This window comes from Diadema antillarum, unplaced genomic scaffold, assembly GCF_040938485.1.
Source record: "Diadema antillarum isolate AM-2024a unplaced genomic scaffold, OU_Dant_1.0 seq00000160_RagTag, whole genome shotgun sequence".
NCBI classification, from domain to species: domain Eukaryota; kingdom Metazoa; phylum Echinodermata; class Echinoidea; order Diadematoida; family Diadematidae; genus Diadema; species Diadema antillarum.
The window spans coordinates 1,399,323-1,420,370 of record NW_027271231.1 but is presented as its reverse complement, the minus strand read 5'-3'; the positions used below and the strand labels follow the sequence as shown (position 1 = coordinate 1,420,370).

Genomic DNA, 21,048 nt, shown 5'->3' with positions numbered 1-21,048 from the left:
CATGTCCCCAACTGTCACAGCTTGATAAACACATATTAAAAAAGGTTGTGAAAAGTGTTGCTGCATTCAGTAAATATCGATTGCTGAAAGTTCAATGTCAGTAAATATTTGATTTACTGCAAAATAAGCTTGGCAAGCTACATAGCTGACCTGAAGTACAGTTCTGGTGACCCCTTGATGCAAAAAAAAATCCATTTACACTAATTTCCTTTTGCTTGATTATATGTTTGGTCTTCCTTGTATTGATCAAAATTTTCTGTCATCTCATCAAAATCAACTTATGACAATATCCCCCTTGTTTTAATCATCTTAACAACTCTTCATCACTATCCTCTCCACTGCCATTCTATTCTTCATCTCATCTGGCGTTAGTCTGAGGCATGGAATCCAGCATTTACCGGGAGTGTGTCTGTGTTGAACCCATCTGAGACTTCGATGACGAGGTCGTAGGTCGACTTGGTCTCACTGTCGAGGGGCTCGGCGATATACAGGCTACCAGTTCCAGGATGCAGGAAGAATGCTCCATCATCGTTACCGCCTGAAAAATATCAAAGACTCATCAAATTCAGGACAAAACAAACCACAAACAAACAAACAGGTAAACACAACGTTCTCTCAATCAGTCTTGAGGGCTACCTCTAACAGGGGATGATGTGTACAAAAGAGCATATCATGAGACAAACTGGCCATACATTTCTTCTGTAAAATACCCACAACCGCATTGGAACTGAATTCTGAAAGGGGAGCACACTGTCCATAAATTAAACTTTAAAATGATCCATTTTCAAATCACTACTGAACAATGTTTTACACGGCACCTTCACCAAAACTGCTCAATGTACAATGTATTTTCACTGAGAGTAATAAATGCTGTTGTTACAGTGACAATTTTTTTCCTTTAATGATATTGGGCCTATTCAAATTTTTGTGTGTAGGCCACTAAACACAGATTTACATAACACAGTCCTGACAGAAAGACTGGCAGCATGTGACACTTACAAAATTCATTGTGATCAATCTAACCCCGATTGTCTTTACCTTGAATGGTGTATCTCAGCTCATCGTTGTCGTAGTCTATGGCTGACGCCAGCAGAAGGAACTCCCCGACAGGATCATTCTCCGGGATGTTGATTTCCGAGTCGCCATCGTCAAAGAGATCGAAGATGGGTGCGTGGGGTGACGGCTCCTGTGCTGCGACGACGTAGATAGCGAGTCGAGTTAGGCTGAACTGGCGTTCGATGGGACCATTGTCCTTGACCTCGATCTGCAATGGAATGGGGGAAAGAATGTGTGCATTATTATTAAACACAGTGAATAAAAAGCAGTTTCTCTCCCTTCATACATCTCTGGGCTACTGGTTGGCTACAAACCAGCCACCTTTGCCATGTTTTCCAACCCTCATTTTCTATTCCTTGGCTAAAAAAGATTCTTACCTTGCCACAAAGACCATAATTGCTTTGGAAATTTAGGTTTATCTCTTTCTCAAACCGTGTTTGATGCCCTTGAAATAATCTTTATCTAAGGTACATGGGGGGGGGGGGGGGTGGAGCCATGCCTGAGGTAAGGGAATATTGCCCCTAGGCCCATCAAACGAGAAAAAGAATTCATTTCTTGTTCCATCTACCCATGTATAAACTGGTTAACAGATGCAAACATGCATATATAAAAGTTTGACTGCAAAAGGATTTAACTCCATTCTTTTTTTTATCATTCTCTTCATATGCAAGTAAGTGTGAATCCATGTTTGATCAGATGATATCTAAACAAATCAGTCGAAGCAGACAAACCGTATGCTCGGTGCTTTCTCACCTGGAGAACGTAGTCCTCCCCGACCGACAGCGTCTTGCTGCACGTCACCTCGCCGGTGGTGGCATCGATGTAGAAGCGTGACCCCGTGTTGCCCTCGCGCAGAAAGAAGCTGAGCTGGGCGTTGGACCCTATGTCCTTGTCGGTGGCCATCATGCGATAGATGAAGTATCGTTCGTCGGGCGCCTCGATGGCCGGCACTCGCACCGAGATGCTCTTGCCGTCGACGAAGAGGGGGTCGTTGTCGTTCTCATCCTCGATAGCAATGGCCACCTTTGCGATGGACTTCAGCGGTGGCTGTCCATTGTCGGATATCTGGACCTGAGAACAGGAAGGATTGAAAATCATTTAAAAATTTGAGTAGTTCGAAAGTTTGCATGGTGGAATAAACGAGGATGAGAGATTTGCAGTAACACCACGTGTATGTCGTCCTTGTAAGGACTGCTGTTTGATGACAGGAGACCCTAGAAAGGGGATTGACATTGGGAGAGGGTAGGAAGGCAAACAGTGACAGTTGAGGGGTAGCAGTGAGCTGGAAGTTGAAGTTGCACAAGTGGAGATGGGAGAATAGGAGACTGTGACAGTTGTAAGGAAGAACAGAGTGAGAATCAGAAAACTATGTGGAAACCATTTCATTCCATTTCATTTCCTGTCTTTTTATAATATACCTTCTTTACTTCTATGTTTATAAATCATCTGTGTACAAAATGAGTTAAATGCTTTTAGAATAATTTGGATTAAGTAATGACCAAGAAAAAAAATTACATAAAACTGACATCAATGTAACGAGGCTTTCACAAGCTTCATCAGGACAAAACTCAAATGATGAGCCAGAAACGACAAAGCAGTAATAGCTAGCAGAGGATCAATGATGCACTTTCCAAAATATGGCAAGACCAGTGTGGGCACTGACCTCAGTCAGTATTCCTAAAATAATGAATCTGCAGACTGGATTTTGGAAAGTAATATTCCTGAGGTTGTGGGTGGCATAAGTTAATAGAAAGACCATACAGTCCCAGGGCTCCTCCCAATTGTTATCGCAAAGAGAACACATGCTCTAATGTCATCATCCGTACACAACTTAAACATGCCTTAGCTTGCTTTCATTTGCCCCTCCCCCTTTTCCCACTCAATTTCTATCATCCTTAACTCCTTTCTCCTCCTCCTCTTCTCCCTCTCCTCTACTAAACATATATAGTCTCTCAATCTCTATTTCTGTCTTTCTGTCTACTTGTCTTCCTCTCCTCATCGTTCTCTCTATCTATCTATCTATCTCCTATCTATCCATTTTCAATCTCTCTATGTGCCATTTGATGTGGACTGTCTTCTCTCCATTCACATTACCAAAAAAAAAAATAAAAATCTCCCAAGCAGTCCAGACGATGCTTGAGTGATATTCTTGTCAGTATGACTTGTTGATAATTTGGGGCATGCCTCTTCTTATAAAAGAGCAAACTTTCCATAAACACCGCTATCTCTGCGGGCCACATGCTACCAAGAGTCTGTGCGATGCTTCCTCCGAACGGTTTCAGTTTTGGGGTTTTCGGGGGGGGGGGGGGGGGGGGGGGTTCTGCCTTGCTTGCACTTTACCAAATTGCACCATTACTTTTGAGCATCCGTAAAAAACAAATGCTCAGATCTCTTTTTGCATTGCTTGATCTATGCATTTCAGTGCATTTGTTAGAATGGATGATATGACAACGGAGTAATGCCTCTATAGAAGAAATTTTTCACATGCAATTACTGGAATCCATGTGTCAAGAGTTTCATATAGGCCTACTGCATATTTTAGATCACAATATAAAAAGATATGATATGACTCCTTTCGCCCCAGAAAGGTCATTCATCAGTACTTTTGTGCATACACTTTGCATATAAATGCACCTTGGGCCTACTAGACCACTATGGTTCTACAACATTAGGGTTCTACTAGACAAATTGGTTCACGTTGAATTCACTAGAACCAATACAAAACACAAAACAACAACAAAAAAGCACAAAAGAAATAGAAAACATCTGACTTTACCGGACAAAAAAGGGGTTAGAAAACATTGTGGAAGCTCATAGCCATCTGTGCATACAGATACTTTATAGAAAGGTAAGTGCTGGCACTTCATTTGTCTGCACTTTAAGTAAGATAAGAAGCAATCCACAAATCCAGACTTGAAAGCCATCGGCATTACCTCTGTCTCTCCTTTTGGTCTGCAGACAATTGCTGGAAAACAAGCATATCAGGCACTAGCAGCCTCCTTGAAAACAGTCAACACAACCTTAGATCACAAATTTTAAGAACTGAGCAGTTTAGGAGGGAAAGAAAAAAAAACCCAACAAAACCTGTACAAAAAATGCAGAAAAAACAGAAAAACTCCAGACAACAAGATACAAATGAGTCTACAATGTTTTCCTCTTGCTTCCACCTTTGCCCAAATTGGAGTTCCAGATTCCAAAATCCTTTTACCCTTGATTTTGATGCCACTTTTGGAAATAGTGGGACACGGGGGCCTTGGATATTCCACTGGCCAAACCGAACTGTGTAAATTGCTTTGGCAACATCCACAGTGCACAACTGCCAGGAAAAAAGAGGTTGTCTCCACAGGTATTTCTGATCTCCATGAGATGACGCAAGATCAACAAGCCCCTCCCTGTAAGCATTTATGCACTAATAAGCCATCCCTAACTATCTGACAAGTCATATTTAAAAGAACAGAAACAAAACAACCAAACAAAAGCAAAACAATAACAAGCTATCGAACGCTAAACCTTGCAAATGTACAGAAGAGTTTATCATTGTTCCCAAGAATGCAAGAAAACATAATGAGTGACATTTTATTCAATTTATGATATGACACCAGTGACATTTAACAAACCACAAGTCAGGATATTATTTTCGAAACTTCAGAGTTTAGCAACCACACTGCCCCCTCAGTGGCGCATACATGAAACTAGATTTGGGGTGACTCATTCCCACTCAAATGATTAAAATCTTTGCAATATTTGTCTATTTTGCCCCCTCCATAATCTTCACACTGTATCTTAAATTTGATCTAACGGCCATTTCATACAATACAGCTGTTATTGCTATTCAAATTTCCATGTAAAGTGCAATGTTCCAATTGTGTTCAAGATGGCTCTTATTCAAAGCGAAACTGAAGAAGTCAAAGACTGGCAGAAGTTCATCAAAATCAAACACAAGAGAATTATGGCAATTCAAAGTTTTATGTGCTTTCACGAGACATTGATTTTGCTCCCAGACATTGGTGTAAATCATATGACGTGATGATGATGTAATCACCCAATAACTGACCTGCATACAAATCTTCATTAAATGTCCTTTCCTGAAATTAAGTTACCTGGTACATGTAAGCAAAAAATTATGTTCACTGCACATCATATCATATGTGGTAAAAATGAGCGCTGCTGTCTTTTAGGGGTGGAGGGAATGTAGTTTCTGAGTTATCTCCCCAAAATATGATTTTGCGAAATTTTTGTGTTCAACCAATGAGAGAGCTGCAACGCCATGACATCACCACCTCATCTAATTTGCATATGTGGCCGCAACCATCATCACTGCTCACTGATATTATGTGTAACCATATCAGAAAATCTATAACTTTATCTTTTCATGTCTTGATTTAATAAAACTGCTACGAATTCATGTTTTGAATTCATGAAACTCCTCAGCAGTGACTTCTAACTGTCATCTTAAATATGGAGTCGCAGAGCACTTTTCATTCTATATTATATTTTATGGGCCTTCTCAGTTTCCTTCCATAATTTGTCATTAAAAGTTCCTACCACACAATCTACGGCAGCTATCTGATGTCACAGCATGATACACTATCTATGTGATGTCCCAAGACATCAAATTTACTGACAAAACCTATCATCCTACAAAAAAGTGAAATGAACTCGGTAATATTGCCATTTTCAATGCCATCATTTAGATCTTTCTTCACAAATTAGACACCCGAGTTATTTTGTGATTATTGCTGGCCCGATCATGCACCCTAGAATGTAGTTTGACGTCTTCATGTTAGTCGGCGTAATGTGAAACCTGCCAGTCGACTCTGGTTAGGATCATTCAGGGAATGTAATGGGGATGCATAGTCTTCAGTTTGTTTGAAGCGTACCGGCAGCATGACAAGAGCTATGAGAGACATTCGATCTATGTTTCGAGGGCCAGCCACTCATGACTGGTCGCCGCGGCATGCCGTTCTCTCGCAGTCGAAGCGCTGGCAGACGACTCGCCTTTCCTTGTGATGACCGCTTAATGAGACACCAAGATGCAGCTCGGATGATGTTTCCTTGTCGTCCGGGTCGGCCGGGGAAGTAAACCCACAGTGGCAGCTTGATAAACAGTCACTTGCATCACACAAACTTAGGCCTAGTCTCACACATTCAGACCCCCTCCCCCTCCCACCACCATCCATAATATGGACGTGTGATTCCTTCACCACGTTGCAAGGTTACTGTAGTTGATCAATGTCAATGTTGCATACACACACCAGACAGTTAGCTGACAAATTGCTCATCCTCTTGAGGGCTTGAGGGAGGAGAGAGATGGGGGTTAGGATGGGTTCATACTGAGAGGAGAGGCGGCAGGGAGAGGGATGCGGCTTCAGTGTGAGAAAGAGGCGGTACATCACCAGTAAGAGAGTCTCTTCGTTCTGTGCTTATGAAGGCAAGCTTGCCAAGCATCTTCGTGGTATAATGTACCTATATCAAGACTTTAGAAATAAGAGAGGACTCAACAAGGTCAGGGTCACTTGCCAGACATTCGTCATTTGAAAAAGAAAAAAAAAAGCCCTGTTTCCGTTTCCGTTGCATTCATGCAACTGGCGACAATGGAGGAATGCGCTGGTCTACCATGGAAATAAGATCAAACAGAGTCCACTCTGTTTTTTTTTGGCTGGAATGGGTGATGTATCTTGCCTCCAGATTGTGTCTCCTTCTCCCTCATCATTGACGATAGATCTAGTTGCTCTCCAGTGAGGCGAGAGTTTTCATAGAGATGAGACTGGATAATTGCCCACTCAGTCTTCGCAAGGCACTCGGCAGTCATAAGGCCCTCTCTACAGAGTGACGGACCCGCTGTAGGCCGGACAGAGGCCACCAAAACAAAACAACAACAGACCACTTCTAAAGCCACAACGAAGCAACAAAAAAAAAAACCTACAACAAATTAGTTATGGAGAGGTATAAGTGGCTCAGAGACTGCCTGACTCCCAGCTAGATGAGCCCAGATTGCTCCAAAAGTTTCTGACGCATTGGCGCTGGTATCGACAGTGACATTGAAACCTCGTGCTCTGGCGGTGGCACGGTGCAATGTTGCTAGCCACAGGACAAAATAATACACAAACCTACTGTGAAATGCTAATGTTAATTTCGTTATGTGGTGATTAGGGGGAGTGTGCAGGCCTGCTAATGCAGTTACTTCTCATACTAGGTCCAATTTACAATCCTAATTACATCACGGCTAAAACTCTGCTCATTACGGGGCCCTTGTTTGCTGAAAGGCATGGACATGCAAACAACAAGAGCAATTCATAATTACTTCGCATGATATGTTAAGCAAATTTACACCTTGTTACCACCATGAGAGAAAAATACACATTCTGCCTCACTGAAAATCCATTTTTTCCCCTTTTCTAATATATCCATGAAAAACTATTCAGTTAAGTGTTTGAGCAAGTTTCAAGTCCATCACTAACCATGATAGTCATGAAATGACCAATGGCTATTCGCGTTGAGGGTAACGAATAGCAATTGTAAAATGAGAATGGGTAAGTATGGTGAAGCACTGTAAATCAAGTTTCAAGTCCATTGCTAACCATGACAGCCATGAAATAACCAAAAACCTGATCAAGACAGTCTGCCAATAACCTTAAATACAAAAGAGTTTCTCCAAAAGTAAGATTCATATTTCTGTGTTTCTATTAGCAATAAAACTAAATCAATTTGTGCATCAGTAGCATTTGAATTTTTAAGGAATTACATCACTACATAATGTATGTTCCTTGCCAAGTATGGAAACTTGAAACTGGCTACCCAAATTCTTTGGCCATGAATCAACATCAAATTCTTTGGCTTCACAGGTGGTGTTGCAACTGATGCCGAAAGATTGTTTCATCACTAACTTTTTTTTTTCATACACATGCATTTTTGTCTCGTGCATAAACAATCTTGAGATAATACTCAAGAAATACCGTCTCTCCAGCTACATGTCACATAAAATATTGTGATTTTGGGGGCAGGGAATGACACTTACTTGCTACACTTCTAAAGAATCAGCTTTGGCGACATGAATTCAGATGTAAACCTATCAACAAGCGTGGATGTTAAAAGGACTTGACAGGAAAGAGCTTCCCAAGTGGGGAACACACTTATCAAACCCTACTTCCATATCAATTTCTTAATATACATGCCCAGAACAAAATGAAATCATTTCTATGTGTGAACGGGGAAGTTTTATACCAAGAAGGTACAAGGCTCGCCTAGTACCTCCTTGATTATACAAGAACTTTTACAAGTCACAAGCAATTAGAATCAAACAGCATTTGCAACAAAAACCAACAAACACCCCCCCCCCCCCCCGAACGATCTCCAAATTGAAATATCCTTTGTGTGGGAAGGGCACACGGACGGAGTAATCACGGATGCGTCAAGCAGATTGAGTGAAAAACAGTGACAAGCAATTTTGCATTGTGGCAGAGGGAGGGCGACTACCTTTATATCACAGAGAGCGAGCGACGGCAGCATTTCCAGAGCAAGGAAGCTAGGACAGGCAAGGATAAGGAAAGTCTGACCATGGACCTACAACTAGGTCCATGGTCTGAGCAAGGAGTGAACAATTATAAAGGCAGCTGGCTGGTTGCTCGTTGTACACAGCAAAAGTAATGACAATATGTTGCTGGGGAAAAAACTACTGTAAAACGAGGAATGTTCGCGTGCATTTTAATTTCGCAAATTTCGCGAGCCAAGATTCGCGAAATTAAAATGCACGTGAAAGTTGTTGTCTACACTATATGCATTGAATATTAGAAGCAACTCGCGATAATTTCATGCTGCAAAAAAGGCCGTCGGCTCCAATTCAGGAAAATTTCATGCCGCGAAAATATCGTGTTTTACAGTATTTTGCACCACTTTCTCATGTTGTCAGCTGAGGACCAGAAGGGTACTATCGCATTCTAAGATTTGAGCATAAATAAAAATGAAAGGATTAATTTTCATGAAATATAAAGATAAATTAATCAAAAGTGGGTAGATTTATACGTAAGGCCTATTGTTCCAAATACTGTATACTGTAAAAGTGGTTTCTTTCACGGTGGTTTTATTTTCGCGCTTTTCGCGCTTTGAGGTTGAACCGCGAATTTAACATCACGCGAAAATGTTTTGAACTCGTCGCTTGTTACAACGCTCTCATTACCGACCGCGAATTTAAACACACGTGAAAAAGTCGGCACCGATGGAAACCGCGAAAGTTTCTGTACGCGAAAGAAACCACTTTTACAGTACGCCATATATTTTGCGAGTCTACATTTTCGCGAATCGGGAATTCCCAACGATTTCGCGAGTGGTTAAATTTGTGATCGTGGAGTCTTGTGATGAACGGAGAAATGTACATGCTATGTCACATCCACATCAGGATCAGAGTCAATATTTTCGCGTGTCTTTAATTTCGCGACCAGCGCCTGACTCGCGAAATTCGCGAACATAAAAACCTCGCAAAATATTTGGTGTATACAGTATAGGATAAGATAGTGCCAATGTGGTTTGAATACTTAACATTTTACTGCAAATGTAAATGATTTAACATTGACACCAAAATGTAGTGGAGATTGAGGTCTACAACCTGATACCACTAACTTAACCCCCCCCCCCCAAAAAAAAAAAAAAAATTGTGATAAAGCCATTTTGGTTCTCAGTAGACGATGTGGTGTCCGAACATTATTAGCAATATATATCAACAAACACGATCCATGTGAGGGTGGGAGACAGAGAGTACATATTGGATGCATTGGAGCGGGGACTGAAAGTGGCCGCAGCATGCTGTCTGGGGTAACTAGAGCACAACTCGGCAGGAGGGTTCAGAATCACTGCCATACCTGGTCCCAACCACACACAACAGGCCAGGCGGGGTGGATAGCTACAATTCAGGATGAGTACTTTGCCACAAATGGCAGTCCAATGTAGGACTAACATGTCTGTGAACGATGGTATTCAATAACAAAACAAAACAAAACAGGAACTTTGAAAAAAAAAAGTTTTTCAAGACCTGTTGCCCCAGTTCTGCTCTTCAGAAGTGGAACAATGTAGTGCAAACAACCCCTGCATCTGATACAGACTACAGGCACAAGTTGGACATAAATCTAGGCAACTGGGACGCTGCATTCACACTGGGGCTTGGGCAGGACATGTTGGTTACGCATCGAGAATTACCTACCTTTGTGCTCTTACAAAGTAGTGCACAGGTACACTATATGCAATACACTGCTGACCAATACAGATAGTACTAACATATATTCTAGAGGTCTTGGTCCTACTGCAATTGTAAAAATTTCATGCTCGTTTATGGCACTATTCATGTAGGCCTACACAATAAATCTGCCGCATCTAATTTTTGTACACTAATGTGTCAGGTTGTTGATTTTGGAATCAAAACGCATCAATCTGGATTTACACAATGCACAGAAGTGTCTCAGACATATGCTCCAATTTCTGCTTCCATGCATTTTTTCATGATTTTCCTCTCCTGTGTTTATACCTGCTTCCATAACAATATTTTGAGGCAGCTGTATGAGTCATGTCTGTTCATAAATCATATCCCCCACCTCCCCTCCCCCTAAACCTTCTTTCGAAGCTTACAATTCGATTTCACTTTCTTTCTGGTGTGAATCCTCCCCCTGGTGTGACAAGGCCACGCGAGATTATCCCCCAACACTGTCTCCATACCGCTGTATATTTCCTCGGCATCTAACCACCCTTAAATCTTGCAGCAGAACCAAACCCCCACTGAGAAATTAGGCATGCAGCGAGCAACGGTATACACACACTAGATTGCATCCATGCCACTTAAGATTGCATTAGGCCCACTGCTAGTACTGCATGGGGACGAAAAAGTGCAGGAACCTTTCCGCGAGCATAAAGCTTCAGATAGAACCAACCTTTTGGGTAGGAGCAAAACATTTTTCTTTCCTTCTTTTGGTAAAATTTCAAACCTCTGAAGAAAAAAAACCCACCCCAAAAATCATTACGTTTTGTTTTGGTTACGAATTATCGGCCTGCAAAGGAGAGTGCTGTTTGAAGAAGCATGCTGCAACCTGTTCCAGCCCACACAGACACGGCTGCCTTTTCATCTAGAGAAGTTTACAGATTGCACGCATATTGTCAATCAGGCTATTTGGATTGAGCGGGCGAGACTCAAAAGTGGATGAATAGAAACACAGGCTGAGCAAATGGCTTAAAGCGACTGAAGGAGGCAGGAAAAATGCACAGGTGCAAAAGCAGAGCCGGAGAGCGGAGAAATCCAAATGCATAGCAAAACACACTGACAATGAGAATATAAAAATGAGGTGGGAAAAAAGGGAGGAAAAAGAAGCTAAGTGCCAAACTCTAGTTATTTATGTCTTTAAAGACTGGTTCAGAACAAAACCAGAACTGGAATAGCTACCCCTCACAGAGAAATTCCATGAAGATTTCTCTTTGTCTTTTTGTTCAGCCACAACAAGACTGCAGACATGTCCAAATTACTCAAACATGAGCCATCCCAAACACACTTGTTCCTCAATGTTTGCCCCCGGTGGACCAATCCAATCCTACAAGATTCTTGCATGCCCAAGAAACGGAGAATAAAGGAGGTGCCAGGAACTCTTTCTGAAAGATGCCCGGGAAGGCACAGCTAGGAACAGAGAAGAATCCGCTGTGGAGTCGCACTCCGTGATTGATGACCAACTGTGCACAGATACACACATTATACATGCACGTGCACTGGATTGTTGCAAAATGTCCCTGAAATTTCCGAACATGGTGTGACCTGCACGACTCCCCTGCCTCCCCCCAAAAAACATTTGCTTTAGCACATCAACCTGACAAGGTTCTACATGGCATACCCCTCAGAGAACTGCAATACAAAGAATTGATGACAGGGGCCCCTATCTTCAAACAGGCATCAGACTACCATCAGTGACAGGAATATACCAAAATATTTGCTGGCAGAATTACCCCTCACAGTCATAATTTTGTGGTGGAGGTGGTCCTCCAGGGGTATTTTCGATGGATGCCCCTCAGCCTTTTTCCTCCCCCCTCTGGACTGGTGGCACATAAGATTAAGCGAAGAAGGGTAATGCTTGACAGCAAATGCCAAAACACGAGGTGCAGACCAAGACCGGAGAGTGCCCTAAATCTACGAACATGGATCCCAATTTGACTCTAGTCTTGTAGTCATCATAAGTTATTTCTCCCCGAAGGCACCATCTGTGCCTTGGCCATTTTAACCAACAACCCCCCACCCCCAACCATGGCCTCCACGTCGCTGTGCAGGGAGAAGAAGAGGAAAGTTTCAGAGGGGGTCTTCCCTCCGGGGTTGTGACGAATCTGCATGGCTTCATTCAAGCGGACATTTACGACCGAGCACCCCCTCAGCTTTCAGCTTTCACAACATTTCGCGCGATGTCGTCCACATCGTCATCCCCCCTCCAACGCCCTGTCAGTCCCACTTGTCCATCATCAAAGCCTCATCTACTTACTTTCGTAAGAAGCCATCTCTGCATCTTCTCCCTCCCCCATCCCTAACCCCCCTCTACCACCCCCCCCCAACAAAAAGTCAGCCCTCCACCATGTCTTCTATGACAAGAAGATGAAAAGTTGGAATCTATTCCTGAAGGGAGCGTGCGTGAGCCCTACCAATCGACCAGTTGCCAGCTGCCCTGTTGCAGCGTCTGCATGGAAATCTTGGGGTCTTACCAGTCTCCCCCTTTCTACATATCTGTCTCCTTTACTTTCTGTCTCTTTCTCTGTCTATGTTTCTGTCTGTCTGTCTGTTTGTTTGTCTGTCTGTCTGTCTCTCTCTCTGTCAGAAGTGAAAGTGAAAGCTCATTTTCATTTTTTCTTTGTTGCCCTATATTAATGCCAGTATTCTCATGTGAAACTGAGATATTAATGTACATCTCTGTCATTTCAGTGCATTCAAAACAACACATCTCTCTATTTCCACTATCTCTTGGCACCCCTTGATTTTGTACATGTAATATGAACAATTTTCTCTGTTCTTTTTGAACGTCATTCTGCTTTATACATCAATCCTCTTGTGATTTGAAATCTCACCCAACACAATATTCGGGCATTCATATTTCCGACTAGATGGAGAACATCTGTTGGTGTCACAAAACAGAAACATTTTTTTCCCTTGGAAATTTCCAACAAATTCCCAGGGGTCAGGGGTCACATACCCAGCATCACCTTAATGAGATGAGGTACCAGATTTGAGGATATTTAGAGGAGCAAAGCCTGCTGCTCTCCGTCAACAAACTATGGAAGCTCACACTGCTTTGTGAAGCAGATGCTGTCAAGGGACAGGGGCAGTCAACATGTTGTTGGATCGTGTGACATCGGGCATGATCCGGCCTCTGGCGATTTTGTATGTTCGGGCGCGATCCCCAATCGGGTACACGACACGGCACAAACAAAAGAAAGCCTGACAGACAGTGACCTGGACTAACGAACTCACTGCTATGAAACAGGAACTGACACCTGAACAACAATTTCTTTTATTCATTGTTCCTGACATCTTCTTCATGACTTCTCCTTTTTTTTGGGGGGGGGGGGGGGCAGCAAGCATACCTGAGGGGATTAAGAAAAGATACTTGTTTTGTTGCAGATATGTTTCAAATAATTCTGAAAAACATATCACTTCATCTCCCTGCTGACACAATAAATAAGTGAAAAGTAATTGAGGCATCTTTGGCCATGTATGAAGTTTCAATGACTTACTGGTGTTGATATGGTCTATGTTCTTAATTTGCTTAAAGGAAAGGAATGCCACAGAGTGTGTGGCAATGGATCAATAAATATCTTAGGGTTGCATTGTATTTCTATATTAACAGAAAGAAACAACCTGACATCATCTATATTCCGCGCAAAATATTTTGACAACCACTTTTTATGAAATTACTCAACATCCTGAGGGTTGTTTTGTTTTGTTCTGTTTTTAACATAGAAACCAGGAAAAAAAGGAAGTTCACTTGACTGTTTTTCTCAAATCATGATAACAAGATTTGGGTTGCACAGACAGATGGAGGGTTGGACAAACCACGAACATACTGGCATCCTTCAGGGTAGAGGCATAAAAAAAAAGAGTGATGATCATAAACAGAGATACTTCAATGGTCCTAGCAAAAGTTCCATTGCTTGTTGAGAACAAAATCTAAAATTTCAGCATATTATTTCAAAGTTTTGTGCTTTCCTTTGTTTTATTGTTCTGTCTTTTTTTTTGCATAGCATTTATATTAGGCTATCTATTTAAATCATGACAATGGCACCAGTAATGTCATTCTCAAAAGTGCAGCTGTCAACACAAATATGCCTTAGTATACCAGATCTAGTGCATACATCAATGTTTTTGAAGCCATTATTTGTTAAAAATGGTGGTCTGTATCTTGTCTTGAGATGGGCGGATATGAAAGATAAAAAGATCTAGTAAATCTTTCATAATAAGAAGGGGGTGGGGGAGGTATATGCAGGGCAAGGGTAGGGCAGGGGTAGGGAAGAGGGGGGAAGGAAAGAGGGCAGCACTACAGGAAGATGTGAAATCAGTGGCCAGGTGTGGTGGTATCAGTTATGGCCCACAAAAAATAAAAATACAACCGCAGAGAAACAACAATGAAAGTTGCAAAATGCTTGAAGAGACAACAGGGAATCAAGGGGCACCCTTAATGGCCACTACCACTGCCTACTGGTGTTTTGGGGGTTGACAGGACCCCTGGGTCCTCCGGGGCCCTGTGTCTGACTGGGTCACTTTAATGTTTGGTTTCATTAACAGCCAATCGCGTTGCTGTTTCTGAAAACAATCGTGAGGGGATAAAGTAGAATACAGAGTCAAGTGCACTTGTCGCTTTGAGATGACTGGGGAAAGAAAAGGAAAGAGGCCGGGGTGTGTGTTGGGGGGGGGGGGGGGAGAGAATAGTTCTTTGGGAGAAATGTCAGACCAGCAAACCTCAAAACATGGTGGACAAGACATGTTGGCATAGGCTTTGAGCCATTTACACACCAAATTCAATCGCAGCTTGGGTCTCCTAAAGAGCGGGGGGGGGGGGGGGGGGGGGGGGATATTTTAGCAATCTCCTTAATGTATAGAAGCAAATCCTCTAAATTCCCATTCCCATCCCAGCCAAGGTACCACAGTAATGCAAAGAACATTTTCTATACCAACTTGCTTAAAACACATTTCAATCCACAACATCTGATCTTTATTTTGACGTTTTCATACCATAAAAGTGACAGCAAGCATTTAACATTCCATAATCTTGTCCGTTTCAGCACTGATCTTCTCATTACAGAAATATTTCTAAAACACAGCACTTCCGTGGAGATTTCCAAACCAATGGCAACATTGTTCACTCTCCAACTTCTCAAAACAAACATGTCAGTGACTGATAAATGAAAATGTCAGAAATGCAACCAAAAGGTCATTTTTCCATGTACACTCTCAGTGCCTCATTGTCATAAACCACCAGTTGTTACAATCTGTTGTCCTGATATTTTGAAAACACACAGTTGCATCCAAACTGAACCGTAAATGGACACATATTTGCACAATATCTACACTTTAATAAATATAAGGGTTCAGCCATAATAAGCTGCTCTAGTTTTCTGCCACAAAACAGATTTTCAGAGCACGATTCTTGTTTAAAAGTCTGCAGACAAAACCACACAGGGATTAGCACGAATCCCAATTGAATTGGGGTCTAAGCCTAACATATCAGCATGATATTCAACTTTGATTGGTTTTTCCACAATTTTATTCCCATTACAGATTACAAATATCTCCCTAATACACTACTGGTGTCTAACATCAATGATTTTGTGTGCGTTTTTTGGCTTCTCTGGAGTTCATGCAGAGAGCAATGTGATGGCTGGCACTTTGATTTCTATAGACATGCCAGAATGTTCAGAATTAACAATGTTGTAAGGTTGCTGGACTTTTTAAAGTCTTCTACCATTGGGGGAAACTAAACATTATCTGTCTGTCTATCTACCTACAATGTACCTATCTATCTATCCCTCTGTCTATCTACTATATCTACCTGCAGTCTATCTATCTATCTATCTATCTATCTATCTATCTATCTATCTATCTATCTATTTATTTATCTATCGATCTATCTATCTATTTATCTCTTTATCCATCTATATATACCTGCAGTATATCTTTCCTTTTATCTTCCATTCATTTTCTATCTATCAACATACCTATCCATCTACCTACCTTATCCATGCAGGCCTATATCAATCTTCCTTATCAGCCTGTATGTCTATCACTTTTATTTTTCTATCTTTTTAAATGCATGCATACTTGGTACATAGGCCTACAGTGGCACATACAGTAATTTTTGTTCTCTTTCTCTTTATAGTTGATATGGTCAACCTGCCAATCACCCATACAGGCAAGGCTGGCTAAGGTCAAGGTTCACATGCAACCTTGCATCCTCCTGGGTCTCAAGAAATTCCTTGGCACTGGTGGTTAACCACATGGAAGATCACAAAGGGAGGGGGGTAGAAATATTGGAAGCATAACCTCACCTGAGAAGCCAAACAAGGGCATCAATTTGAAAGGTATTGGTATACTTGTATCCATAATTTTGAGAACACTGTTTGTTTATTTATTGTACTCTAGCAATATCTAGCAATATCCCGCATCAGCTTGCTCCCCATAAACAAAAACCCAAATGCAGCAAAAATCTTCAGATAAAAGCATTACTTTGGGTTGTGTAAAATTACCTCTTTTAACAATGACATACACTATAAACGACAATTTCTGTAGATTCTGTAGATTTTGAGCTTCATTGATATATCAGTTGCATAATACAGCTAAATCAATTCATTTCATACAAAATACTTGTGCATGTGTGTGTAGAGATGAACTCCCACCATAGAATCTTGGCATGAAGAGTGTATTTCCTTATCAAAAAGCAAGCAACAGAAAAGCAATAAAACAAAAGAAAAACAAAAACAGACATACAGAACATGATGGGGGAGCACACTCGTTCCTCTCATATAAAGATCGCCGACTCTAGAGTAAGCCGATTATGTGTTCGGAAGGTTGTCGAGCACAAGAGGATTACCGGCCCGCAATTTGCTCGCAATTTGGGGACAATCGAGCAAAACCCCTCCTCTTCCATTCATACGACTACTTTTCCTACTCCATCTGAACAAAGAAAGAGGCAAACCCCACTTCGAGTCAGATTTCATTTGAAGATCGAACGCATGAGAATGCTCTTCCTGAGGGGCCGGTCTGCTGCTTTACTTCCAATGAAATGGATCCTCATATCCTTGGAAGTGGATTAAAACCCGAAATCCATATCAACTCTTTTTGAGTAAATGAATCAGTGTATCATTGCATCTTGATAAGGGAAGAAGGGAAGAAGAGATGGGAGATGATGTAAAAGGTATAAGGACTGGGGCGGATTTAATAGAAGAAAAGAACACTATGAGGAAAACAGTGAGCATTAGAACCATACACCAAGAATGCGAACAGCTGTACCACGAAACCCTGCGATTCAATAGATTTCAATAGTATATAATAGAATTTGATAGATTTAATCGGACGTATAATATAATAAAATTTAATAGATTTAATAGGAGAGAAGAACATTATGTGGAAAACAGTGAGCATTATAGGACCGCACAGCATGAATGCTAACAGCTGTGCCACGAAACCCTGAAAAAACATAAATTCACACTGATTATTCATTAACATGAAAATGTAGACACTGCTCATCTTAGACCAAAGTCTCAAACCCTGACATTAAGAGTAACTAACCCCCATGAACTTCAGATATGCCTTAAGAGGGGAACATAATTCGGGTGTGGCAAAGTCCAAGGGTACAAGAGTTCTACCATAAATCTTTCCAACCACTTTCCGGGACATCAAACACAGTATACTTGTCCATATTACCTTCTTGTCCATATCTAGCCTAAAAAAAAAGACATCAGATGTTTATAGGTGCCCCCCCCCCCCAATTTATCAACGGTGTATCTTTTGACATGCTTTCGCCCCACCCTACATGCATCAACAAAATGCAAGCAAACATGAGATCATATGTACAAAACACATATACCAGTATTCTAGAACTCAAAGCTGACCTTAGACATATAGGCCCTATTTATCTCATAGAATGGAATAGATGGGTACATAGACCTAACCCTGTGAGCATTTAAGGGTTGGTTTATATGGACGGTTTGCAGCTGATTGTAATGATACAGGTTTGAAGAGTCAAGCATGACATTTTATATCTTTACGGTTCGAATACACCTGTCATTTTTACATTCCACTGGCACCAGTGCTGTCAAAACAGGGGATCAAGATATCTTTCTGTTTCCACTGAAAATACTGCACGTACAGCTCTGGAGGAGGACGGCCATTGCTAAACAACTGGTGCCAATCTTCGTTGTCCCCATCTTTATCACGGGGTAACACATGTTCGGCATACAGACATTCTGGTTCTGATCCCCCGTTGATGGGAACCACAAAACTCACGAACAAACAATCCTGCTTAACACGACCGCAAAAGCTACCAGAGAATCTCTGAAAAAACCTGCCATCCATCCTACATGCAGAGTTATTATAATTTTTTTCTTCATTTTTTTTTTTTTTTTTGGTGGCTTTCTGACTTTTTAAGGCTCAAACTTGAGGGGCTTGGAATGTGTCCCTGACTTTGATAGGGGGTCTAGGCTCTGAAATCTGACGAGGTAGGCTCGGGCCAGATGTATCTGGTTGGTTTATGGTCTGGACAGCACCAGAGGCCCCTGCAGGTTGCTATCAACACTGGGGACCAGACGGGGGTAACTCACCCGCCTTCTCACCAAGATAGCCTCTGATGCGAAGTTTTGTGTTTGGCCCAAAGATAGATGCTGTAAATCTTACAATAACTTTTTAGGTGACTAGGTTATGGGGACTATCTTAGATATGCACTAGATTTTATTAGGTCCTATGGGCAAATTGCACAAAGTTTATGGGGTGAGGAAGAAAGAGGGAAAATTGATACAAACAATGGTAAAACAGACAAAGACTGCAAAGTATGGGGCAGAGATGAATGTATGATATTATAGAAAAAATTCTTAATTTCTATTGAGTGGGCATTGACCACAAAACTCAAAGATCTGCAACTGGAATCCCCACTGTGGACATAAGAAGGACTGAAGGGAAACAAAAGACTCAGAGAAGAAAAAAGTTCTCTCTCCTCCCCCCCCCCCCCCCCCCCCCATCCATCACCACTTGTGGATAATGTTTACAAACTTGATGCTTACATTTTGAATGAACTGGAGCATCAAATATGTCCTTGAGTGTCCTTGAGTGCAGTGCTTTTAAAGGTATTGTTTATCATTGGGAGCAGTGATTTTAAAAATGTTGGGAGTTTTCACATTTGATGCATATGTGTAGGTCAGTTGTATCACAAAAGATCCTACCACATAAAAAAAAATTTGCAATAAAGCCTAAAATATAAGGAGATATCACTATTTTTCTCGTTAAATCATAACTGTAGATGGTTTATTCTAGAAACAATTTTGTTATAACTATTGTTCACATTTTATATATCTAACAATACCTAACATTGATTATACAGATCAACATTTCTACATTTGTTGTTTTCATCCCTGACTCACATTTTAGAACTATTTTGAAGCACTAAAGCTGGGTTTTTGTTTCATCTGCAAATGGTAAATAATGCCTTTAAATTTGTTACCTGCTTCACATGAAACTTTCTCAAATGAGAAAAATGCTTTTGTTCTCATATGACCATGAGAAGTAATGTGCTGAATCAAAAACTATGACTGCACTTTTCAACATAAACACGACAGATTTGGAGCATCAATCACATTCTTTGAGCACATTTTCTGCAAATGTATATGGAAATTTGTTTGACCATGGTTGGTAGAGATTATGATGAAAATAATAAACAAAATTAATGTGCCTGCGGGTGCGGTACGAAAAACTCAACATGGGAACTGTTTGTGTCATTTTGGCAGCTACGAATGTTTTGATATGGGAAAAACATTTCATTCACTTGGTCAGCTAAAAGACATTTAGAATCTAACATTGTTAGACTGAAAATATCACAGAAAAGACTGCAAAACAGGAATTTCAGACAGCAAGATAAAAACAAAACTAGACTTTTGGACTCTGGAGGACACTGGAGAAATGCAAAAATGGCAAGGAATAGATTTAAATAAGACAGCAGAGAGACAATTTTGTCCTTGAGGTGGAAGCTGCATTGAGGACATGAGTTGATATTATGAGGCAAATACCTTCAAAATCAGAAAAGGAGTAGACAAACATGACACAAAGGGCGAAAAAGAATTTTGAGAGATTTGACCTCAACAGCAAACCATCAAACGAGGACATGTCATTCAGAAATTCCTGACACACAAACACAAAAATGATACTTCAGAGGAGAAAGACATTAAACAATCTTCTTCTACCCCCCCCCCCTTTTTTTTTTGGATGAAGTATGGATACCTGTCTCATGAAGGGAAAGAAACCCATGGCCGGAAATGCCAAGCAATTTGTTAAGGAGTTGGTCTGGTAGGTATCCTACCAGGAGACTGGAGATGTTGGGATGGGGTTTGGTGAATGAATAAAAGGGATGGGGAAAGGGGGGGGGGGGGTGGAGATCATTTCACAACTCATGCTGTGTGGAGCTGTTCCACATGGTAGTTTAGGAATGTTATTCTGGATGTTTATGACCCATGAGCTATGTGACATTTTTTTTCTCTCTCTCCTCCAGGCTTAAAGCAGGCACTCCTGCAACAAAACACACTGTTCAGTCCTGGGACTAAAGGCACACATATCGAACACACAAGAGGGGATGGTTTGGGGGGGGGGGGGGGGAGTTAGGCGAGAGGTTTCCATTGGCCCCAGTTCACTTCAGATCAACAATAATCTTTGCGTTTGTCATTAAGACAATGGGCCGCCAGAATATGTCCCATTGTACTCGAATCTGTCATTGGTAAGCAGTAGACTGTTGA

The 21,048-nt window shown here is 41.3% G+C and overlaps 1 protein-coding gene across 1 annotated transcript in view; it reads right to left on the bottom strand.

Moving 5' to 3' along the window:
* The window catches only part of LOC139727958 (protocadherin Fat 1-like), a 172,326-nt gene that overhangs the window by 59,002 nt on the left and 92,276 nt on the right, over nucleotides 1–21,048 (bottom strand). The window contains exons 5-7 of the mRNA XM_071638930.1: nucleotides 1,810–2,127; nucleotides 1,039–1,264; nucleotides 399–538 (exon numbers count right to left, since the gene is read on the bottom strand). Of these exons, the coding sequence (XP_071495031.1) occupies nucleotides 399–538; nucleotides 1,039–1,264; nucleotides 1,810–2,127 (684 nt within the window). The remainder of the gene's footprint in view (nucleotides 1–398; nucleotides 539–1,038; nucleotides 1,265–1,809; nucleotides 2,128–21,048) is intronic.